Source organism: Artemia sp. Qi Xiang Cuo, chromosome 19 (genome assembly GCF_049724085.1).
Source record: "Artemia sp. Qi Xiang Cuo chromosome 19, ASM4972408v1, whole genome shotgun sequence".
NCBI lineage: Eukaryota > Metazoa > Arthropoda > Branchiopoda > Anostraca > Artemiidae > Artemia > Artemia sp. Qi Xiang Cuo.
In genome coordinates, this window is record NC_142812.1 from 32,642,403 (window position 1) to 32,668,891 (window position 26,489).

Below are 26,489 nucleotides of genomic sequence, written 5' to 3' on the forward strand. Positions count from 1 at the left end.
TTTTTTCAATTTATTGAGGGGGGAGGGGCAACAGCCCCCTTGCCCCCCCCCCTCCAAACGATGCCACTGCGTCATAATATCTAAAAAAATTATAAGTTTATATAATAGTAATAAGTATATAATAGTTTAGAAATAAATTTTGGCTATATATTTGCATATCAGAGGGGTGGGGGTAAAGCATAGCATATATTAAATACGTAACCTAACTTAAATACCTTTCCCCAATCCCTAAACACCCCAAAAATAAAGTTTTAAAATTTTCGATGTTATGACGGTTCGAGGTTCTGACGGATTTTTTTGTCGATGTTATGACGGATTTTGTACTGCTCCTGACGGTTCGATGTTATGACGCCTTCCCCCAGAACCAAGTCTAGTGTTCCAACATATATAGCAGCTGAGTGGCAGTACAATTTGATCAAGAAACCGATCCAGCGTGTTTTTTCTCTTCCGGTTCATAATATGCTCGACCGTTAAAAAAACTAAATAATTAGACATATCCTTCCGGTAGCTTCCCGAGTTTGTATACCTTTTGTCCATCTTAAGTTTGACTTAATGACTATCCTACCCGATAAATAAGTGCCAGAAGGTATAATTGTGGTAGGTTTACCCGACAACACCGCCGTGACTTTACATTAGCAGTTGTAAAACTAAACCCATTTGGTGCTATCGTTAAATAGAATGTTTTTTGCTTTTATTTTTGGCCACTTTACTAATGTGAGTACTTAGTTATCTTCTTTAAATAGAAAACAAATTGGTATTTATCTGTTAGCCAGAACACACTCAAGAATTTGGATAAACAAAATCAGACAATAACCGGTTTATTGTTGTTTTTATGCGGAGACAATAAGTTCGGCTCAGTGGAAAACTACATTGTAGCTATATTTTAATAAATATTTAGTTTGTATTTTGGTTAGGTTGTTTTATATTTTGCATGCAGCCCAGCTATACTTACCCCCCCCCCTAATGTGTAAATATAAAGCCCAAATTATATATATTCTATCTATCTCTCAAGTGAGATCAATTCTACCTGTGAGATTAGATCCGAATCCTCCAGTGCTGCCTGTTCAACAATAGACGAATCAAATGAACATACCGTTCAAACTAGTGCGATACAAATTACCTTTCATAATAGACAGACTGATGGATCAGAATATTGCATTACAAAAATACCAGATATTTCGGTCACATATACAGTGACCGTCATCAGTAGTAAAACTCTGATTCATCATATATGAGGAGGATTGACTTTGTCAATCCCAGCTTTTTATTACAAAGTTTTGGCTCTTTGTTCCCTTGGCTTTAAGAACGACTGATCAAGCACATTTGTAATCACAAATGCTTTCACCATAGCACTACAAAAACGTCGCGTAAAGAGCCAGGGGCAGACCCCTCCCGCCATATGCAGAATTATTTTCATCAGGTTTAACTCTAATGCCGTTCTTTACTGTCATTAAAAAAAAGCTTTTTTGCTCTTTTCGAATAAGAGCATAAGACTTTTAGATAATCATCTGCTAGACATTGATGTCTTGTTCTTCATTTTGACTAACATGAGTAGTTAAGTCTTTAAAATTGGAAATGAACCTTAATTCATCCATTATGGAACGAATCGACCCACATGTGAAGTTGTATCAAAGTCTTTTTAAAGAAGGAAATGACTCATAAGGGGACGAACAAGGACAAATGTTAAATGGTTGATTTTTTTTTACCATAAAATTCGTTAACTATTACATCAAGCGGTCAGAACGGAGTTTTTGATTTGTGAGTCTGACAGACCCTTTTGCTTTCAATAATGTTGGTTCAACCCACAGTTCATATAATTATCCAGTAAGCTTATCGCAGATCATTTCTGGTCTTCGTTCTCGGTGCGAACAAAAAGCTCCTCCCACTTCTTCCTGCAGTTATTAATAGCGGGTTTCCACTTGTTTCCGATTGTTTCGCGTAAAATGCATTATTCGTAATAGCGGGTTTCCACTTGTTTCCGATTGTTTTGCGTCTGACTTGTCTACCCGTGAAAAGATCTGATGCCGCTTATGTTTCTACGTTCTCTGGAGCACTCGCACGCCGGTCCGGGTTTTTATAATGGGTGAGATAGGGAATGATCATGCTGTATAATTATATGAACTGTGGTTTAACCCATTAGGTCTTATGACCTCAAATTTTTACTTTGGGAGAAGAGCAGGAAAGATATCTTTTTTGTCTAAGATCAATCTACTATTCACGGTTAAACAGTGAATTAAACCTATTGATGGTACATGTACTGAGGTTATAAAAATTGCGTGTCTGCAAAATATTAAGAACAGTTTGTAGGATCTGGCTGAAATTATAAAGATTGTTTAAAATATAATTATATGTCCCGATTTCTACGGAGGGTAGGGTCTTCAGCAGAACAAAGTATATTTTTTGTTTAAAATTTTTAAAAATTTTTGCTGAAGATCGTCTGGATCAATCTTTGGTGATAAATATACAGGAACAAACAAGAGTGGGCAGCAACTATCCCAAGTGAAAAATTTGTATGTGTTTTTTGAGTTTTTTTGTCTACCCCTCCCCCCCCCCGAAAAAAAATCTTTGAGTAAAACACCTCCGAAAAAAAATGCTGGGTACGGCCTTGGGCAGGGGTACGCACAGTTTTCAAGAAGGATGCAAAATTTTAGGAGAGGGCACAACTTCGAAAAACCTCCCACAAATAGGCCAATCACATGGAAAATATAAGAAACAATTGGAAATATCTCGAGGTTTGGTCAACGGTTCTGCGGTCCTAAAAGCCCCTCTGTGTAACCTATGGCTTTGATTAGGGGGCTCTATCATATAGCTTTTCTGGACCTTATGGTTAAATATAAATACCGATTCGCTGAAAACACCGTATGATATGTTGCTTTAGTTTTGACAGCAAGCTCCAAATCCTTTAGGGAGCCTTCCATTCAAGTATGTTTTAGTTTTATAGTATAGTTTTATTATAGTTTTTTTTTTCAAGTATAGTTTTATTAGCTCTCTGTGCTAATTATGTTAGTATTTTTGTTATATGCGGATTTGTTATAAAAACGTTTATATTTTTATTATAAACGTATTCTAAATCTTTTTTTGCATTTGAAAAGGTGAAACCTCTTCCAACTTTATTTTGAATCACCCACTACAAAATGACCCTTCCAAGGTTTTGCAAAACGGCATTAGAAACCAAAATATTTTGAAAGCTGTTCTTATTTCATTCATTCACACTGACATTCGATAGCTCAGTCATTCCTCCTAAAAGAAGAAAAACTTGCTAAAGCAAAGAGTACCTAATAAGAATTTCTACTAGATAGCACATCGTCACAAAGTTCCAATAGGAGTGAATGGTAGACGCATGACAGGTTCATATTGATTTCTCCTAATCGTGAGTTTCAGTTTATTTCCTTAGAACTCTTTTCTATTTTTCTAGTGTGAAATTGGGATTATAAACTGACTTGCTAGGTGAATGGAGGAAGAGGTGATAGTGAATCCTCCACGAGTGCATTTCAGCTCACCAGCAGCTACATTTACTAATGAAAATGAAGCATGGAGACAAAAGTAAGCATTTTTCTTTAGCACATTGAGTGTAGGCAAAGGTAGAAATGATAACATAGGCTATAGGAGACTTCTGTTTCGGATGTATCAGTGCAGCGTTGTCATATTTTGGTAGAGGTTTGAAAAGGGGTGCAGCGTGTTGAGCGGCCAAAACCACTAGGAACTCAGCCCTACCAATGGCCGTAAGTAAAATCATCTTGTTTACCGAACAAGGTCTTTCTTGGACTAACAGCCTTATTTGCAGCTATTTCTCTCTAAATTTCTATTTCTTTTTCTCTCTAAATATTTCTCTCTAAATTGGACCTTTTTTAAGCGAAATCACGTGTCTTTCGACTTGAAATATACAAATGAACAAAACAAGGCCTGTCATATTTACTGGTAAAATGGTTAAAACAAGTTATAATCGTCAAAGCTAGATAGCAAAAACCTTATTCCCTTTTTTAATGATTTAAGGATTTTACATTTATTTGCTTTGTTTTTTAACGAATAAAAAAAGGCATGTCATATTTACTGGTAAATTGGTTTTACAGCGGGATAGAATACAGCACTTCGAGTTTATAATTGATTACTCCTATGAACAGAGCATTTGGTAAATACAATTAAAGAAACATTGCTAAAATTTCAAGGCCTAGATTTGGGGAACTGCCGGAATTGTCAAAATAGAAAAAAAAAAAAAAAAAAAACTTGGTGAATTGTATGGGACCTATGGCAACTCAAAAAACAAATATATAAAATTCTCATATTTCGGGTTGGGGAGGGGAGCTGACTAAAAATATAAAGAAGTGTAGGTAGTTGTCTAAAATTCGATAAACACGTGAGAAGAATCTCATATAGAATGTCATAGATCCTAATGAAAAACAGGTTTTCGCTGCCTTGTGAAGTATTGCTCACTATGTGACGAAGATTTAAACTTTAGTTTTTTTTTGGGTTCGAGGGGCAAAAGAAGGTACCAAGGTTAGGTTACGTATTTAATATTATTGAGCAATTGAGCAAATATTGAACAAATATATAGTCCAAATTTGTTCATAAACTCGAAACTTCACTTCTCGCGTGTTTATCGGATTCTAGACAATTACCGAAGTATATATTTACTCTTTATAGAAAGCTAAATGTTAAAAAGATTTAAAACAAGAATATAGGTTTTATCACGGAATTCCATCCCTGATATATGTCCTCGGGGGTGTTTGATTGGAAAAAATGAAGGTCTTCACGCCTAATGTTTTAAAATTTTCGGATAATGTAAGAAAATCTGATTTTTAAGTGCAAATTGCCTTGTGTCTCTTATGAAGTTCGCCAAACAAAACCCTCATCGGCTACGTTATAATATTTTTGTTGCCTCCCTTCTAAGCTTGGGGTGAGGAATACATTTCTGGGAGGGTCGGGGGCCATTGCCATCAAGCAAAGCATTCATAAAATATCAAAAATCACAAGTTTATGCCCCTAAGTACGAAAAAATTCTGGAAAAATAGATTAAAAGTGTGTTTTTTTTACGGTCATCAGTTTTTTTCGGAATCATCAGTAGATTTCTTAGCTCGTCTGTCACCGACTGAAAGAAAACCATGATGACACATCTGCTGAGATATCTTAGTCTGAAATAAGTTGTTGTTGCCAGGGTTGCCAGCTGGACATATTTTATGTCAAAAGGACACATTCTCATGTGCTGGGACACAATGACATAAAAGGGCAAAAAAGTGACACATTATAGAAATTTGGGATCAAAAAGGACACATTATGTAAATTTATGACATAAAACAAAACATTTCCAAATATATATATATATATATATATATATATATATATATATATATATATATATATATATATATATATATATATATATATATATATATATATATATATATATATATATATATATATATATATATATATATATATATATATATATATATATATATATATATATATATATATATATATATATATATATATATATATATATATATTTATATATGTCCGTCTAAACTCCACCAATTATTATTTAATTGGTGGTTTTCAATCTCATATCCCTGTATCGATTATCATAGTCTGAGAGTTTGCTGTATATCTGTTTTTTCCGTTCTTGGTTTCTTAGGACACAGTTAGTAATTAAAATATGAAAATATTCGATGGTAGTATGAACCTGTTTTAAGATTAACGATTGCTTTGTTGCGAAGCATCAATAATGCTGTTTTCTTTAATACTATGCTACTAGTATGAGTCATCATTTCAGCCTGTCTACGGGTTTTTATTGCACGCTAATTTAATGTTCAATAGTAATGTCAGGTGGTTTGAAATATTGAAAAGCTGAATTAAGTTGAACCACAGTGTAAAAAAGATATGAATGTTATAATGGCAAGCGTCACATCAATCACCATATTCTTGCAACAAGGGCACAAATTCGAAAACCTAGATTTCACAGGGGAGCGAAAAAACAGTTTTGAAATTATTTTTCTTGGGATTATACAGAACTTCACGGAAGGATCTTAAACATTCTTGTTCTCAAGGTTAAATGAATAAAAGACACAATATAAAAAACAACGTGTGCTATGCAAAGAGAGGGAAAATACACTATAAGATGCTCTCCTTACAGAACCCATGATTTTAAGAAACACTGGGTTTGTTTCCTTTTGAAGTTAGTTAATTGAAATCATAGAGACAAATGGGCATTTCTTACTTTGTCGCACTGATACAGTAGGTGGGGGGGGGGTAGTGATGATATTTATTGATCTGTGGAAGCAAGGCTGTAGAAATACCGAAGCAAAAAAAAAAATTCGGAAATTTAGATACTTGTCCATTATTCAGAACAAACTCAAGTTGATTCCATTTACAGGTACACGGGTTGAAACAACTGAGACGCATTGGGAGATAGATAGTATATCAAGGTCGTACCCAGGATTTTTTTCGGAGGGGTTTTTACCCAATAAAAAATTTTCTGGGGGGGATTACACAAAAAAAACCTCAAAAAACGCATACAAAATTTGTTTATATCCATTTTTGTTTCGTTTTTACGAGTCCGAAAAACTTTTCGGGGTGGGGGGGGGTTCAAACCGGGTAACCCCCCTGGATATGGCCCTGTAGTATATATACAATTTGGGCTTTATATTTGCCCATTAGGAGGGGGGCGATTAGTTATAGCGGGACTGCATGCAAAATGTAACCTAACCAAAATACCAACTCTATATATTAAATATTTAATTAAAATATACCTACAACGTAGTTTTTCCACTGAGCCTAAGCTAATTATCTACGAATACAGAAACCTAAGTCGGTTTTTTGTCAGATCTTGCAGATCAAAATTCTTGGGTGTGTTCTAAACAATGGAAAAGTACCGAAAATTATAATCTTTCTATAAACATTAGGACTTTTATGGGTATGGGTACATACGAGTTAAAGTGATCACACCAAATAAGTGAAGTTAAGTTAATTCTAATGAAATATACCAAAATAAGATGAAAATATAATTCTTTAGTAACAAAATTATGGAACTACAACAGAGCATTATGGAAAGCAGGCCGCCCAGAACGCATTATATTAAATACCTAACCTAACCACCTCTATATATGAAATATTGGTACTTGGACATTATATAGGCATTTCTAAAAAGTCAAGTTTGGTTAATGCTAATGAAATAAAATAAAATAGGACGAATATATAATAGCTTATGAACAAAGTTGGCCTATATATTTGCACATTAGGGGTGGGTTGGGGATAAAGCATTGCATATATTAAATACGTAACCTAACCTAGGTGCTTTTTCTCCCCCTAAACACCAAAAAACAACAGTTTAAATACTGTATACGCAATGAAAACCACGCAATCATTGCCTTCTCTATAGCGGTTAACCCGTCAGTAACGGGTTTTTCGTGACTGGTTTCCTTGTAAATGCCCATATAATGCCCAAGTTCCTAAATATTTAATTAAAATTTACCTGCATAGATACCGTTTATTTCACTGAGACTATGCTGATTAATTCCGATTGGACACAGAAAACCGGTTTCATGACAGATGAAGACCAAAGTGTGGTGGCTATAACACGTAAGTACCCTATTATGGGTAACTCCAAGGTCAAAGCTAAGGAGAAGGGTATTTAGGGCTGAAGTTTCCACTCTCTTGTACAATAACGTCAATTTGGGGATGGGAGGCGGGTATTTGCCCCCATAGATATTTAAACGTATCTTGTTTGTTATTTCCATTGAAAAAAGCTTTAATACTCAAAATAGCAAATTTTACGGCCTAATTTAAAACAAGTATTTGTTCTATTGATTTGTTATTTTTTCTTTTATATTGTATGTGCTTTTATTAATAGCTAGATCGTAAAGGGGGGTTGGCTACGTAATAATAAGGGGAAGCCTGCCCTTCAAAATGTGATTTGGTGTTTGCCTTACTTCCCTTTAAGCCAAATTCTAGGTATACCCATAGGTATAGGGGAAGTGGGGGGAGAAACTTTTAAGTGTTGCATTCGGCAAATATGCATAAATGGAGAAGGCCTCTAGTGCGTCGGTCTCAGGTCACTTATCCAAGTTTTCAGTGACAGGAATAAAATCTTTTTGTTTACGAGTAATTTCCATTTTATGATTTATTAATTCCGAAGCATTTCATATTCAAAATTTTACTAAATTTCTTAATATGTTCTAATTTTATCCAAGCCTCTATTTCAAATAAGAATACCTTCTGATGCATTTTTAATCAGTATCGTTCACTTTTTCTTTGTTATCCCCTTATCTCCGTTACTCGGCAGGTTTTCATTCTAACATTCTTATTAAATAAAAAAAATAAAAAAAATATTTTTACTGAAAATAAGGAGCAACATAAAAACTCAAAATAAACGAAAATTATTCCATATATGAGGGTACTGCCCCCCTCAATACTCCTCTTCACAAAAAAGTTTTGGTACTTCTGAAAAGGGTTTTGATTCCAATTAAACAGACCTTGTGTTTCAGAATCCTTTTTGAAGAATTGGGACGAAAGGTCGAACTTCAGTGTAAAGACCGGGGTACTGAGGAGGGGGCAGCACCCCTGATATACAGGATTATTTCTGTTCGTTTTAAGTTTTAATGTTGTTCCTTACTTTCGGTTGAAAATCTTGTTTTTTATTAATATTTGATCATCTTTCAAATAATGCCGGGAAATCTGCCCCACCCCCCTTCACGGAAAATTTCACCCCACAAAAATCCCTCAATGGAAGGTTACTTCTGCGCAAAATCCTCCCTTCCTAGAGAATCCCCCGCCGGACAATTCTATTCCCGCTGAAAATTCCCTTGCTGAAAAAAATGTTCCGCCGGACAGTTTTCCCAGAACATCTCCACTCGTAAAGTCGAGTCGCAAAAGAGAAAGCAAGACAAATAAAAATAATTTCGTATAGGAATTCTTGCAAATTCTTTCATGTAATGTTTCCCCTGAGAAGTTCACCCCCGAAACATCCCTGTCCGTGGGAAATTCTTCATATGGAAAATACCAATTCTTAGGATGTATTTTTTATCAAGATTCTGTTTTTTAGATTTTCGGTTACTATTGGGCACAGTCGCTGCTTACTTCCATTTCGTTACCACGAACTGTTGATATGAAGAATCACTTTAAATTTTCATGTGAAAAAAAGGGAAAAAATCTGCTTTCGATTGTATATAATGGAATTACAAAGAATTTTACTCATGGTGAAATGAGCAACATGCGCAAAATGAACCGTCGTCCTGTAACTGATAAATTCATTTATAATTAGGGTTCTAAATCAAAACAGTGGTATAAACATTGGTGCCATGGGGGGCACGAGGCGACTCTCCCTACATTTCCCTCCCTAGATCTTGAAAAATATCTTTTTTGGGTATTTGCTTTGAAAGAAGTCATTTGTATTTTTATTCAAGCCATTGAAAAAAAAAACAGAATTGCCCTCCTAGTTTAAAAAAAGACACATTATGCCCCCTACCACTGATTTTTGGGATTTGACGCATTGGTTATTTGTTAGAGGATACGAAAACGAATGCTTACTTGTATGGGTCACTGTATTCAAGCACACTCCTGTGATTTTGATTTGGCCAAGGGCAATCCATCTTGAGAGGGGGAGGTCAGCTATTAGAAACACCGTTGTTTGTTCCTGTTTAGATATTATTTAACCACAAAAAATCCGTATCTCTTTATTTGATTTTTCACATTTCCAGTTTCAGTTGAAAACTTATTCTTTTATATAATTTCTAATTAACTCTAATCTACGGGACATAAGAGACCTCGACCCTTATTAAAGAGCTGAACAAAGAAGCAGTACAAGAATTGAAGGGAAAAATATAAGTTTAAGAGTGGAAATAAAAATCAAAACATAGTGTCGTTTCTTTTTGTAATAAAAAAACAAGATCTTTACTTCTTGGTTTAAAAAATTAAATTTAGTAGCACTTAAGAAGGTAGCTCTAAGCGACCAGCTTTGACAAAAAAAAGGTTATTTAAGCGGACAGGTTTGCATATCGACATGCTTGTGGAAAATTTTGCTAGCTCAACAGATATATGCCTTTAGGCTTAGAGAGTTTTTTGACCAGTCCCTGTATAGAAAAGCCACTCATTACTTAGAAATTAATCGAAATTTCAAAAATAGATTATTTCTTGTGTATGCATGATAAATGGTTTTATGAACTAAGTTTGTTTTCATTTCAAAAATGTTGGGAAGAATTACCTGAATTCTCCTACAGAACTGTTTTCATTTGTCTTTATTCCTCTTTATATGTACCCTTTTACGTATGGAGAGAATATTACAGTGGAATTGCCAAGTAAATAATTTGGACAAGCAAGTATAACAATAAGTAATCCTTCTTTTAATATACAACTTTGAGCAGTTCCAGAACCACATGCCTACACTTCTCCAACCACTTAGTGGCAAGGGGTTGGGGTCAAGGGTGTTATCTGCTATAAGGCAGAGGGGACAACTGCCCCTTGCAGACCTCAGTTTTCCCCCACCCCCAGAACCCAGTTTGCCCCCCCCCATGCTGAAATTTATTTTCTCAAAAAATGTTGTCAAGACTAAGATAAACCTGCATAATTCAAGTACCCACTGAAACAGCTCAGTTTTCTGTAGAACACCTTTACCTTTTTATATTACTATATGGCTCGTTTTTCAGTTTTCTATGTTATTTTCACTTGATTTGAGTAAGTTCTGGTAGGCCACTAGCCCCAGCTTTTCCACTTGAGACATCAAGGAGGCACACTTGTGCCTCTTTAAAGAGGAAACCCACCACAATGTTAAGCGACATCCGGTCCTAGCGGTCGCAGAGAGACGGCGGTGATTGCATTTTGTAGCCTAAGCTCAAACTAAGAAATATGTAAAATTTCACCTCCCTCCGACTTTATCTTCAGGGGGGAGAGTGGGCCGGAAGTTCCGACCCTCTCACCACAGCCCCCCTTTAACGTTGTCTGATCGGGCTGAATTAGAGGATAAGCTTTCCTAGGGCCTGGGAGCTTATCCTCAAAATTTCAGCTCAATCCGATCACTCCTTCCCTGTTTTCCAAAAACCAAATATAGCCACTTAATGTTCATCAATTTTTTTTTTATCTGACACGCCTACAGGCCACAGTTGGCAACGGATCCGGGTGAATGAGGGCTCATTCAAAGGGGAATTCGACCTGTTAGGGCCTTTTGATATTTTCAGACCGAAAAAATTATCCCCCGAATTTACATTTACGAAAAACCTCGTTTTCCTATAAGAGCCCATGTTAATTTTTAAAATTCCTGAAAGCATAGTATTTCATTATTTAATTAGATCAAAATAGTCGTCTTAACCTGACAAGACCGACTGCAAACTTCCAAAAATTCCAGCTCTTTCCCACAAGTTTTTTTTTGTCGAAAAACGAAAATCTTACTTTATTTTGCTTGCGTCGAAAATAGAATGCAGAGACTAAAAATAATTTAACAAGAGTAACCTGGTGGTACAGTGGTCACTATTCGTGTCTGTCATGCGGAAGACCTGGGTTTGATTTCTCGTCAGAGTAAATTTTTTATATATTGAATTTAAAGTAGTATCTCTCAAATATAAAGCTTAAAAAAGAAACTCAGTTTTTATTTTAAATCCAATCTATTAATTCCTTCGGCTCAACAGGCGTCTCCAGAAGAATATCACAGTCAGCCTTCAGCTTACAGTTAAGTCTCCACTGCTTTGATAACATGCCGTATACCCGCATACTCGAAGAAAATTTGAAAAAAGAAAATATTACTGTGCATTTGATTTGAGTATTCAGGAATTAAAAGCCTTAACAAAAGCATCTTCAAGAGCGGGGAGTTGGGGGGGTGGCAGCCCCCCAACATTAACTCCTGACACGATCAGCTAACAGTTAGTGAAGCAATAATAAGTAACAAACTGTACAAAAACGTGCAGAAATTACTTGAAAAAGACTATGTTTTCTAAAGAGTTAAGGAGGCTGAGTCACAAGTTCGAACCTTAAAACGTACAGGAATTAGGAGGTACAGTTGGGGGGCTGCCGCCCCCAAACCCCCGCTTTTGCAGCCTCTCTTGTTAAGATTTTTATTTTGTGGGTCTGCCGCCCACCGCAACCCCCACTTTTTCCCTTGCAAAGAAATGCTTTGCAACACAAACGAAGTCGGCTTGAATTTTTTACCGTAAGAACATCCTACTGCATCTCTTTGATTAGAAACAGTACTGAGCCTGTTTGCTGTATTTTTTACAGGAGATTTTTTCCTAACCGATAACAAGCTATAATGTGATGAACTTAACAATTTTGAACAGAAAAAACAGGGAACAGAAGAAGGGCTCAGCATAAACAAGCAGTTTAGGTTCAGATAGGTTCAGGTTCATCTATTTTTCCATCATACATAATTACACTGAAAACATAACTACACCTGGCACAGAGACAAGTTTGTAGTTATAACTGTAATAGACTGGGTTGTCATTGCCAAATTCTCTGAAGATTTAAAAAAAATGCCATTGAAACAGTTTCATTGGTGTTGGTAGGACCAACTGATTGCAGGCTACAGGACTAAAAAAATCTTAACAAACGTGGCTGCAAAAGTGGGGGTTCTGGGGGGCGGCAGCCCCCAACTGTACCTCCTAAACCCTGTACGTTTTAAGGTTCGAACTTGTGACTCAGCCTCTTTAACTCTTTAGAAAACGTAGTTTTTTTCAAATATGACACCAAAAGTGCCGTTTTTATTGCCATTCGGAACTTGCTAATGGTGGAATTTATAGGACGGACGTAGATATGATCAATATCTTTTATATGAGCTATTAGAAATCTGTCTAAGAAACCTGCAATACCAATACGCCCAATAACAATTCGCCCATACCGATAAACGTGATATCGATACGCCCGATACCGATACAGCGTATATCCCTTTCCCCAGGGACTATGCAGTGTCATATCATCACCAAAACCATAGAGAGTGGACCTTAGAACTATTTTGAACAAAATGTCTATTTCAAAATTTGATTCGACAAATTTGGGAGGAGGGGCCTTTAGGGAGGGGGCTAGTTGCCCTCCAATCTTTTTGGTCACTTAAAAAAACCACTAGTAAATTTAATTTCCGTTCCAGATGACCCATTAAACATATCTCTGTGATGTTCTGATCATTCGTTAGCCCTGGTAAAAAAAAAGAAAAAAAAGGAGACACATCAGTGCTACCCACGCAAAAAAGTGATTTTCCTTAGTGTTCAAGGTGGAGGACTAATTGTCCTAATAAAGATTTTCGACCATTCTAATTCCAATAACTTTTGATTACTATGGGCTGTGGTTCGCTCTTTGCTAGATTGCAGCTACTACTGCAACCATGTTTTTTTTTAAACAAGATATAGATCTTTAATTCTTTGTATTAAAATTGAAATAGATTTACTCTGTTTTAAAAAAAATAAAATCTAGTAGCAATTAAGAAAGTTGCTTCTGGCGAGTAGCTTCGGCACAAAAGGTTAACTAAGCGGACAGTTTTGCATATCCAGACATATTTGTGGCAATTTTGCTAGCTCAACAGAAATGCACCTTTAGGCTTAGGGAGTTATTTGACCCGTCCTGTCCCTTAATAGAAAAGCCACTCATTACTTAGAAATGAATCGAAGTTACAAAAAAGATAATTTCTTGTGAAGGTAGGATAAATGGTATTGTAAAATAAGTTTGTTTTCATTAAAAAATATGATATAGATCTTTAATTCTTTGTTTTAATATTGAAATAGATTTCCTGTCCGGGATATGCTTTAAAAATTAGCCTAGAAAATGACGAAAAAAAAACAGAATACCGATATGCCCGATACGATATATTTGATACCAATACACCCGATACCGATACTGCGATAACAACACGTCCGATACCACGTACAGCCCTTCCCCAGGGACTATGGAGGGTCATATCATCATCAAAACCATATTTATTGGACTTCGAACTATGTTAAACAAAATGGCTATCTCAAAATTTTTATAGGATGACTTTGACGGAGGGGGGCTATTCGCTAGCCCTGGAGAAAAAAAGGAGACACATCAGTGCTACCCATGCAAAAAAGTTATTTTTCATTGTGTTCAAGGTAAGGGGTTGTAATTGTCCTTCCGGTTTTCGACCATGCTGATTCCAATGGTGCACTTCTTATTTCGATCTGAAGCCAATTTCAAAGGGTTTCAGGCTCTTTTTCATAATCACCGTAAATTTCTTTTCGTAATAAACTTTTAGTTTTAAGATTAACAGAAACAACAGTTACTATTCCTGATTCAGTGTGAGATGCCAATTTTCTTCACTAGGCAGTTTTTTTTAAATGTGTTTTTCAATTTTTGGTTACTATGGGCTGTGGTTCGCTCTTTACTAGGTTGCAGCTACTTCTGCAGCCATGACAATGGCGATTAACATGTCCATAAAAATGGGATTCTCCAGTCCCCTTGAGTTTATTAAGCGCATATCCTGTATGATTAGCTAAGAAATATGATAAGTTGAATTTTATAATTTAGCTTCTTGATGATCGGACTTTGAAGTAAAATTTCTAAAGTAAACATCACCTTATCTCGATGGCTGACTTCTAGCAAATATTTGACAAAGCGATCGAATCTTGCCTCAACACGATTATAATAAAGATATTTTAATCTCAGTATTAATTCCATGTGTTATTCAAGGAAATGTTCAATTGGGCTGTTGTTCCTTGAATGACTTGCTTAAACACATTTTATACATAACGTCTTCAATAACGATAATAAATAATAATAGTAGGAGATTCACAATGAATTTAGACTCATGAGATCAAAGAATAAAAATAAGGGCTCATTTTAGGGGGTTATCCCCTTCCCCCAAACAAAAGGGTGTAACATACAAAAAGTATCGGATATAGAAAAACCCCGACAGGAGACCAAAATACCCCTCCCTTGTCAACGTTCCTTATCACATAGGAGACCAGTAAAAGTAAAGACATGGGAGCCATTCATCATCTCTCACTGTTTTATATTTGATTCTATTCAGTAATTATTTAAAAAAAACTGCGTTTTCTAAAGAGTTAAAGAGGCTGAGTTACTAGGCTGAACATTAAAACGTACAGGGATTAGGAGGCCCAGTTGGGGGGCTGCCGCCCCCCCAAAACCTCCGCTTTCGCAGCCTTTAAATAAAAAAAAAGTTTTTTAAACTGAAAGTAAGGAGCGACATTAAATCTTAAAACGAACAGAAATTATTCCGTATATGAAAGGGGCTGTGCCCTCCTCAACGCCTCGCTCTTAACGCTAAAGTTTTTATTGTTTCAAAAAAGAGTTGTGAGAAAGTCAAACTTTAGCGTAAAGAGCGAGGCGTTGAGGAGGGCACAGCCCCTTTCATATACGGAATAATTTCTGTTCGTTCTAAGATTTAATGTCGCTCCTTACTTTCAGTTTAAAAAACTTTTTTTTATTTAAAGGCTGTGAAAGCGGGGGTTTGGGGGCGGCAACCCCAACTGTGCCTCTAATCCCTGTACGTTTTAAGGTTCGACCTTGTAACTCAGCCTCTTTAACTCTTTAGAAAACGTAGTTTTTTTCAAATAATCTCTGCACGTTTTTGTACAGTTTATTACTTATTATTGCTTGACTAACTGTTAGCTGATCTTGTCAGGAGTTAAAGTTGGGGGGCGCCCGCCCCCAAACCCCCCGCTCTTGAACATTCTTGTGTTAAGGCTTTTAATTCCTGAATACTCAAATCACGTCGTACAGGGTGCCTCCTAATCCCTGTACGTTTTAAGGTTCAAACTTGTGACTCAGCCTCTTTAACAGCCCCCCAACTGTGCCTCCTAATCCCTGTACGTTTTAAGGGTCGACCTTGTAACTCAGCCTCTTTAACTCTTTAGAAAACGTAATTTTTTTCAAATAATTTAAAAAAGAAACTGAGTTTCTTTTTAAAGTTTAAATTCAGTATATAAAAAATTTGCTCTGACGGTGAATCGAACCCGGGTTTTCCGCCTGCCAGTCTGAAGTATCAACCGCTGGACTAAACAGACACAATTATAATTGTTTTTTAGTAAATGGAAGCTATTTTCGACGCAAGCAAATTCCCACGAAACTTGATATTTGGTTTTTGGAAAACAGGGAAGGAGTGATTAAATTGAGCTGAAATTTCGAGGATAAGCTCCCAGGCCCCAGGAAAGCTTCTCCTCTAAATTTCAGCCCGATCAGACAACGTTAAAGGGGGGTTGTGGTGGGAAAAATTAACATGGGCTATTATAGGAAAACAAGGTTTTTCATAAATGTAAATTCGGGGGATAATTTTTTCGGTACTGAAAATATCAAAAGGCCCTAACAGGTCGAATTCTGCTTCGAATGAGTCCTCATTCACCCGGATCAGTTGCCAACTGTGGCCTGTAGGCGTGGCTAAGAAAAAAAAAAGGGATGATGAATTTTCAGTGGCTAGGTTTGTTTTTTGGAAAACAGGAAAGGATTGATCCGATTGAGCTGAAGTTTCAAGGATAAGCCTTCTGGCCCTAGAAAAGATTAACCTTTAAATTTCAGCCCAATCGGACAACGTTAAAAGGGGGTTGTGATGGGAGGGTCCAAACTTCCGGCCCAGTTTACCCCATGAAGATAAAGTCTGAGGAGGATGAAATTTTGCAAGTTTCTTAGTTTGAGCTTGGGCTACAAAATTCAATTACCGCCGTCTCTCTGCGACCTCTAGGACCTGAAATCGCTTAACATTGTGGTGGGTCGCCTCTTTATAGAGGCACAAGTGTGCCTCCTTGATTAAATAAGAAAAAAAAACAAGTTTTTTAACTGAAAGTAAGAAGCGACATTAAAAGTTAAAACGAACAGAAATTATTCCGTATATGAAAGGGGCTGTCCCCTCCTCAACGCCTCGCTCTTTGCGCAAAAGTTTTTTTATTGTTTTAAAAAATAGAGTTGTGAGAAAGAGTCAAACTTTAGCGTAAAGAGCGAGGCGTTGAGGAGGGGACAGCCCCTTTCATGTACGGAATAATCTCTGTTCGTTTTAAGTTTTAATGTCGCTCCTTACTTTCAGTTAAAAAAACTTGTTTTTTTTTAATTTAAATTCTGAACGTTTTTAAATTGATGCAGGTTTTGATTTTGGCTCACCGTACATGAATAATTAAAACAAAACCTGCATATTAATTTTGTTTGTTTTTTGGTTAAATGGCTTTCTCGAAAGGTGTTTAATTTTATTTACGAACATTTTTATTAGTAATAAATATACGTAACTTACGAATTAAGTTACGTAACAAACTTCTATATTCATATATTTTTAATACGAGTATTAGGGGGTTCGCCTCCTAGTCAATGCCTCGCTCTTTACGCTAAAGTTCGAATTTTGTTCCCAATCTTTAAAAATGACTCCTTAATCACAACAGCCATTAATTAGAATAAACAGCTCTTATGAAAGTACAAAAAAAACTTTAGCGTAAAGAGCGAGGTAATGACCAGGGGGCGAACCCAATCATATATGTAATAATTTCTGTTCGTTTTAAGGTTTGATGTTGCTCCTTACTTTCAGTTGAAAAACTTGTTTTTAAAATTTAATTTCTGATCATTTTTTTTAAATAATGTTGGGAAATCTGACCCCCCTTCATAGCAATGTTCCTTCTCCCATGAAAACTTCCTCTATGGAAAGATCCTCCCAAGTAACCCCGACCCCCCCCCCCCCACTACCAGAAAAAATCCCCCATGAAAACGTCTGCACACTTCCCAATAACCAATATTATATGTAAACATTGGGCAAAGTTCATAACTTCCAGCCCTTCCCCCAGGGACTTTGGGGGATTAAGTCATCCTCAAAGACATAGTTATTATATTTTTCGACCATGCTGAACAAAATGGCTAGTCTATATCAAAATTTTGATCGGGTGACTTTGAGAAAAAAATTAGCGTGGGAGGGGGCCTAGTTGCCCTCCATTTTTTGTCACTTAAAAAGGGCTCTAGAACTTTTAACTTCTGTTGGAATGAGCCCTCCTGCGACATTTTAGGACCACTGGGTCGATACAACCACCCCTGGGGAAAAGAAACATAAAAACAAATAAACACGCATCTGTGATCTTTTCTCTGGCAAAAAGTACCAAATTTCACGTTTGTATAGATAGAAAGTTGAAACCACTTCAGAATGGTTTTCTAATACACTGAATGTGATGTTGCGATTTTCATTAATGTTCTATAACTGGAAGGAGATGTTTTCCCCTTTTTCGAAAATAAGGCAAATTTTCTCAGGCTCTTAACTTTCAATGGGTAGCCTTAAACTTGATAAAACTTTTGAAAACTTTTGAGAAAACTTTTGATATTTGAAATCAGCATAAAAATTTAATTATTTTGACGTACCTTTTGGTATCAAAATTCTGTTCTTTTTGAGTTTCGGTTACTATTGAGCCGGGTCGCTCCTTACTTACAGTTCGTTACCACGAAATGTTTGATTGTTTTAGGCTTATTATGTTTGTTTTTTCCATATTTTGCTGCTCCGTTTAATTTGTTAATTTTTTTTGCGTATTCATTTAATTGTGTTTTTCATACTTCTCGATTTTGAGGGAAATAAATAAATCTGATGCTCGGATGGAGAACTGTGTGAGCTATGGCTTATATTATAAACCAGACTGCTAACAAAATAAGAGGAATTTTTTTTTGCCATTGGATCGACTTTCAGGATAATTGATTTCCCAGTTGGACGTTAATAATGGTTTCATTGGTAGGCAATTGTTGGCTCTAAAGCATTTTGTACCAGCGTGTTTTTGAAAATATGAAAATCATTTCCAAGAAAAAAACATCAACATGGACTTTAATTTATGTTACCCTGAATGTCCGGAAATTGGTGAATGTAGCCATTCACCGGTGAATGTCCGAAAAACCTTTTTTTTCTCGTTGGATTTAGTCAGCGTTGATTCTTATTATATTTACATAATATTATGTAATATTATATTTACAGAATATTTACTTGAACAATTACATTTTACAGATACATTTGTTTTTTCAAAAAAAAAAAAAAAAAAAAAAAAAAAAAAAAAAAAACAACTCAATAACACAATCAGAGATCTCACAATCAGAGATGCCAGTCAACTTCTTCAGTTTAATGCAAGGTTTGATATTGACAGGTTATGATAGATTAGGTTTGGTGAGGGTTTTAACCCATTTTAGCGATTTATAACCAAATTTAACCTAACCTAATATAAGCTAACCTAAACTAACGTAATCCAAACTAACCTAGCTCTAACTTTTACCATCATAGCTTGCATAAGACTGAAAATGCTAACTCACAAAGCTAGTTGAATCTAAGCAGATAAAAAGGAATTTCAGACATTCACTGGTGAATGTCGACGTTAATCAGATTTTGGACATTCACGGTAACATATATATATATATATATATATATATATATATATATATATATATATATATATATATATATATATATATATATATATATATATATATATATATATATATATATATATATATATATATATATATATATATATATATATATTTTAGTCTTTTCTTGCATTATTTCCTTTTTTAACTTTTTTTTTATATGTCACAGAGAACGTTGTGCTTCATTTTTCAAGGTTACCATAGTAGCTTTAAGGCGACTTCAAGGCCGCGTATCTCGGGAAGCTCAGCTGTTTGGCAAAAGGGCTTTTTTTTTACATCGCCGTACAGGGAACAAGGGAAATAGTTTGACCACTTTCAGTAACCATGCACATGGGTAAAAAGGGGGATAGGATAATTTTCTGAAGCCCATTAAAAGTCGTATAAAATAGTCTATGCTTAGAGGTTTTTAAATTTAACTTCTGATCGTTTCTCGAATCATGCCGGATATCCTCTCCTGTGTGGATAATTTTCAGAAAATCACCCCCCCCCATGGCAATTCTACCGTGGAAAATTTTCCCGCGGAGAATTTCACCGTAAAAAATCTCCCAGGCAATTCGAACCCCGTTGAACATTTCCCCAGGACATTTCCCCCGGAACATCTCAACATGTAAAATTGATCCGTCAGAGAGAAAGTAAGACAAATAAAAAGAATTTCGTATAGGAAATCTTCCAAATCCCTACCCTCCGTGTAAAGTTCCACCTAGAAAGTTAAACCCCCCGGATAGCCCTCCCCATGGAACATTTTCCCTGTGGAAAATAACAATTTTTTTGATGCATATATTGTCATCAAAGTTCCGTTTTTAGAGTTTCAGTTATTATTGTGCCGAGTCGCTCCTTAATTACAGTTGGTTACCAAGAACTCTTTGCACATACGTATACGGGGATTTAACTCGAAAACTAAATTTTGGGGGATAGCAAATGTGAAAAAAGCATAAAATTGTAACTATTATGAAAAGGATGAGAAAATACAAGATAATCGTAAGAACCTTGATATTTTAAAACGTGATCACTCCCCCCTATGTGTATGTTTGGATAATAAAGAATCTAATTTATCAGAATTACACTAATCATCCCAGTAAAGAGTTTTAATTCATTATACTACTGGTTTGGCTTTTGCTAAAGTAGTGACTAAATATCTTTGATGCATGTAAGCAATCATAGAAGTCTCTCAAATTTGTCTAAGTTATTAGCAGGCAAGTGTGCAGGGGGTTGAGCTCTGTGCCTTTGTTCCCCCTCCTCCGAATCTTTCATTGTCGCTGTACCCCTTCTTTTTGTAATTTTCTATCATATTAAATTAACTGTTTGTGTTCGTTTTTCTAAAGAAAAGAAAATGTAAACGAGAAAGTCAAAAATGATTTCTTCAAAAAATTTAGATCGTCATCTCTGGTACTTGTCACATTGATTATCTCTTTCCGAGGTCAATCTCTAATCCCGTTACCGTGCTGACGCACAGGCTATTTGCAAGCGGGTGTTGGGCCTCTAATCTGCATAACAGAAAACCCCAGTTATTCAAGTTCAATAACGCTAAGTGGATAATCTATTTAGTATATGTTTATAGCTGTGATGGCTCGGACAATTTCTACTTTGGTTTCTGACGTGAGCAGACGGTTAAAGCAATTTAGGTTAAATATCAAGCAAGTACAGTCCGCATTTACTTCGTAAATATATATGTATATATAGGCCTACACATATACGCTTTATTTTTCTCAAATGCAATGAAGAACAAAATTAAAACTTTAAGGAACAGAAATTTTTCTGTATTTGAGGGGGACTCTTCCTCCTTAAACGCCCCACAGTTAATACTAAAGTTGTATATATTTTGTTCATTCTTTAAAAACGACTGCTCAAACGCAAGGGCCATTGAATTGGAATAAGTAGTATTGTTTAAGCACCATAAAACTTAAGCGTATAGAAGGGGTTTGAGGATGGAGCAGCCTTCCCTCATATACAGAATAGTTTCTGCTTTTTTAATTTTTACTGTAACTTTATACTTTAATCTAAAAAAACAACTTTTTTTGTTTAATTGTAAGCGAAGCTAACAGACCATGCAGTAAAAAGCGAATGGAAAATGTGGAAGTTCTGAAGAACCGAAGAAAAAACGAATGAAACCTGGTATAAATTGGAGGTGCGATAAAATTCTTTTGTCTGACAGGCTTTTTGGCTAGTAATTTAATTTTTTTTTAGTAAATTAGGATTTATATTTCTGAACGGTATATGCTTGGACAATAGGGGTTCTTAGTTTTACCTTGCAGTGTTATAGAAAAAACTGTCTCTCCCACACTGGCAGATCCAATGGGGCCGGGGGACCCCCCCCAAGGTTTTTTCTGGTGCCCTCTTGTCCTGTGATTTTATTTTTTTTACTCTTTTTTAGAACAAATTTGTCAACTTGGTTAATTATTGGCACCTTTGTCAAATTGCCCCCCTCCAAGATTTTGCTCATTGGTGGCGTTGTCACATTGGGCCTCCCCCAAGATTTTGCTCTAGATCCGCCCCTGCTCTCCCAAATAAAACGAAAAGATTCTTAAAAAGGGCTGAAGTAGTAACATTTTTCAAAATACTTTTTGAATGCGTGGTTTTCTTTGCAGGGATGGACACTCCAAAATGGAAAAAAATCCACTTTTTTTCCTCTCATTTGAAGATAAAAGACCAAATCTCAAACCACTAATGTAGTTGAACTCACGGTTGTTTAAGAACTAGCTACTTATTAAAAAAAATACTTTGCCAACAGAGAAAAAGATCGAATCTTTTTCCAGATGGTACAATCAGTATAGAGATTAGTACAACATACGATGCCAGCATAAAACAGTTATTAAAAACCGTGTAATAAGACAAGAAAAGGGCAAGTTAGTAGGTTCTTTATCGTCAAGTTTAGATGATAATTTTATAGTTTTAGTGTTATTAATCCAAACCGATGCTTGTCCTTACTCAACAGAATTTGGCTAATCTATAAGTAAAAAATGAATAAAGAATCAGCTATAATTGTGATCAAAATTCCGCGGATTTGTTCGAAAAGAATCTATGAAAAATCATCGTGTGTTTATCATATTTTTTCTCATAAATTAAATTTTGATTCAAACTTTGTAGCTTACTTAGTTTTAGCCCTTCCCAATCCCAATCCCGATTTTCTGCTATAATACCAGTAAATTATATCTTGTCAACCTTCAAGTTCTCTTTAAATATCATTTTGGTCTTAAATTAGCTTAATTAGTAGCTTTTATACGATCTTTAAAGAGCTTATTCGTATTAAAATATAACTCAGAGAATTGGGATTTGGAAAAGGACTTGGGCAGTCCATCACTTCTAAATTTGCTCAATAGCAGCACAAGAGCATTTTGTCGGTACTCCACAAAAGTTTGATAATTCTGTGGGTTTGCATTGTTTTTGTACTTATATCTGATCAATAGTTTGTTCATAACACAAATAGCACTAGCTGTGAAACAACTAACAAAATTCGCAAACTGCTGTATATAGCCTAGGGCTATAACCAGACACTAAAGGAGAGGGGGCTTGGATGGAATCATCACAGTAATGAGTATTATATTTGAAAAATGTGTTAAATGAAGAATCATATGAGATTACTCTTTTGTGGATAGTTATTGTAACTGGTTTAGAAGGGAAATTTTTGCACAAAATCACCAGAAAGTTTAATGAAAACCAAAAAAAATGCTCTCATTTATTTTCGCAAACATTTATTTCGCAAACATTGTTATTCTGTAGACTTTTGGCCATTAAGCTGATCAAACAAATAAAGAATCGCAACTGTCAAGAACTAAAAGACCCTTTTTAACAAACACATTAAAATGTATATAATACTACTGTTTGACGATACTTTGCATTATTAGCTTGCCCTTTTACGTGATGACGACTTGCAGTGCATGGATTGTTGCTATCTACATATTTCCTGCTTAGGAAGATGGAATCCAAAAAGAAAGACTGTAGTTAATATTACGTATGTTAATTTTGTGTACTTTCCGTGGCTTTAGTCACCACGCTACACACCAAAATCAGATTTGGTACTCCTCTACTAAACGGACTCTTTTATATTCTGCTAATTTGGTTAATGCTAATGAAATAAGATAAAATAGGATGAATATATAATAGTTTAGAAACAAATTTGGGCTATATATTTGCATATTAGGGTGGGGGGGGGTAAAGCATAGCATATATTATTACGTAACCTAGCCTAACTTAATCTAGGTACCTCCCCTAAACCCCAAAAAACAACCGTTTAAATATCGTATACGCAATGAAAACCACGCTATACATTGTATTATTCTATAGCGGTGTCTTGAATTATCCCGTCAAAAACGGGTTTTTCGTGACTGGTTTAAATTGCAGTATATAAAAGAGTCCGTTTAGTACAGGAGAACCTCAGATTTTTACGCATAGTCATGTGGGATCAGACAAACACTTATTAAAATGAAACACTAGTGACCAATGTTGCTATTTTAAACCTCTGAAAACCTTGATTCTGCATAATTCTTTGTGAAGTAACGTGATTTCCACCACAATGTATAAGCTATGGCAGCCTAATCAAAAATGGAATTTAATTTTCTTTAATTTGGACATAGCAAAATATTGTAAAGTCAGAGCCAAAGTCTAGACCCAAATTGTTAATAAAAATTTAATGAAGAGCTATTTTTCTACAGATGGCAGTGTAAACGATCTAGTCTCAGAGAACTGATCTGCAGGTTGTCAGTCTATACATTTTTAAATAGCAACTTCCCTCCGATTTCTATTTTTTCCAGTCAAATAGCGAAAATTCAGACACTTGGAACTCTAATAAAATTAAACAATAGCTATTCTTTAGTAGCTACTGACGTCAATACATTAGTCCTATCAGCTTAACCGTAAGAGTAGTGGATAAAAAAGTGAGAGAAAGGTGCATGCTGTGATACAGCAGTTTTCATATTTTCCTTATTCTATTTGAGAATGGTTCCTCTTTACCCCCCTATATTAATCGGTATCCGTTGGACAATTTCTGCAATAAAATTTTGTAATTTAAAAATAAATGTTCATAAGAAAGAATAGAAAACCCTTGATAATGGGAATATTGAACAATTCGAATGTTAGCCTATATATTTTTGTATATCATTGAACACACTGTTATATTATGGACATTTTACTGTTTGTCATACGACAATTTACTTTACAAGGATCAAACGTGACAAAGAAATAATTCGCATATTTGTTTAAACCCCGCGTGCTAACGATACGTCTGTCTTGGCCTTCAGATGTCATTATAGTTTATCACAATTTGAGTGACTTTAAGCCATTTCTTTTTTCTGCTCTTTTGATTATTAAAATAAATAAAAATAGAAAAGAATAAAAATTCTTATACTCTGAATTTTTCTTCATATCTTTTAAGCTTTCTATTTTTCCTTTTAATTTGTATCGAACTATGGGTAGAAATGTGAAAGTTTGTATGCAAAGTAATTGTAACCGCTAGAATAGGCTTAATGATATAGAAATTCGACAATATAAAGTACATAAAAAATTATAAACAAAACTGAAAATGTGGTATCATAATAATAAGCGTTCGAGGACGAAAGGCCTAAGTTATCGACCATGGCAAGCAGAGGCAGGCGCCAAAAAGCGAGTGAAGCTGTTTTTATGTTTTCATGTGTCCACTTTTTATGTACTCTGACAAATAATCTAAACTGCGAAACTATATAAATAAATGTGATTCGGCAGAGCTATTTATTAAACTATTTTTTTCAGTGAAGAGTTTAACGAGAGGGTGGTTGATGCACATCATTTGGAAATCCCAGTTTCAAATGATAACTTAGGATTTTCCCCTCCACTAACTAGTTCTACATCTCAGTCCTGGTTTGAAGGCATATTCGGATGTATGCGACCTGTGTTTGGCACCTTTATAGGAAAAGGAAGAGGTGAGTGATGATATCAAACTATTTTTGTCAACTTTTTACGTGTTTTAGATCCAAGCAGTCGAATGATCGTTAAATTTTGGAGGGGTGCTACTATTTCATCTAACCGTCATAAGCACTAAACGTCATTTCGCCGACAAGGAAAATCCGTCAGAACATCGACAGTCACAATCGCTACCGGTAAGAATGTCGACAGTCATAACATCGACAGTCACAATCACTACCCGTCAGAACGTCGACAGTCATAACATCTAAGATAATTTTAGATGTTATGACGTGTCGATGTTATGACTCTCAACGTTCTGACGGTTAGTGGTTCTGACGGATTTTCGCTATATAAAAAATTCTGAGTTTATATATTAGTTTAGAAACAAACTTTGGGCACATCAGGGGGGTGATCGTTGGTGGTTCTGACGGATTTTCATTATGAAAATTTTTTTTGGTGTTATGACGTGTCAATGTTATGACTGTCGACGTTCTGACGGGTAGCGATTATGACTGTCGATGAACTGACGTGTCGATGTCATGACTATCGACGTTCTGGCGGGTAGTGATTTTGACTGTCGATGTCCTTACGTGTCGATGTTATGACTGTCGATGTCCTGACGTGTCGATGTTATGACTGTCTATGTACTGACGTGTCGATGTTATGACTGTCAATGTCCTGAAGAGTCGATGTTCTGACGGATATTTGTGTCGATGTTATGACGGGTTTTGTCGATGTCATGACGGTAATGGTTCTGACGCCTTCCCGAATTTCGATGTTCATTGGAATTTTGTCAACAAATACTGGGTAATGTATAAAATAAAATCGGTCTGACTGTCGAATACCAAATACTTGTTGTGGAGCTGTTGGGAAATTCATCTTAATATACATTAGCACATTTTCAATGCTCCGAACATAAGTCTGCACTTAAATGATATTTTTCCCTTCCAAATTATTATATTTAAAAAAAATAAAAAATGTACTAGCTTGTTTTCTATATTTCTCTATCCCTCTTTATATCGGCTTAATCAGTTCGACCTTTACACGCTCATAATTAATCATTTATTCAATGATAATCTTAATTTTAAAATTGTCATGTGATTATATTTTCATTGACGAGTTTATAATTCGGTTGTTTTATGGATTGTTATTCGTATTAACAGTCAGTAGTAATGACAGAGTCGTATCAAGAATTTTTGTTCGAGGGTTGGGGGAGGGGGTTTTACAAAAAAATCTCTAAAAACGCATGAAAAACTTGTGTATATGCATTTTTGTTACGTTTTTACGAATTGGACAAACATTTTGGGTGG

General features: G+C 35.5%; 1 protein-coding gene across 4 annotated transcripts in view; it reads left to right on the forward strand.

Annotated features, from left to right (window-relative positions):
* Positions 1-652: 652 nt before the first annotated feature.
* Positions 653-26,489, forward strand: part of wnd (Mitogen-activated protein kinase kinase kinase 13 wallenda) — a 67,771-nt gene continuing 41,934 nt past the window's right edge. The window contains exons 1-3 of one of the 4 annotated variants that reach the window (XM_089104905.1): positions 653-714; positions 3,416-3,543; positions 25,027-25,196. In XM_089104905.1, coding sequence (XP_088961031.1) covers positions 3,452-3,543; positions 25,027-25,196 — 262 coding nt within the window. In that variant the 5' untranslated portion in view covers positions 653-714; positions 3,416-3,451. Of the gene's footprint in view, positions 715-3,415; positions 3,544-20,861; positions 20,944-21,392; positions 21,431-25,026; positions 25,197-26,489 lie in introns of those variants that run through there. The other 3 variants (XM_089104906.1, XM_089104908.1, XM_089104907.1) reach the window with 3 other exon arrangements.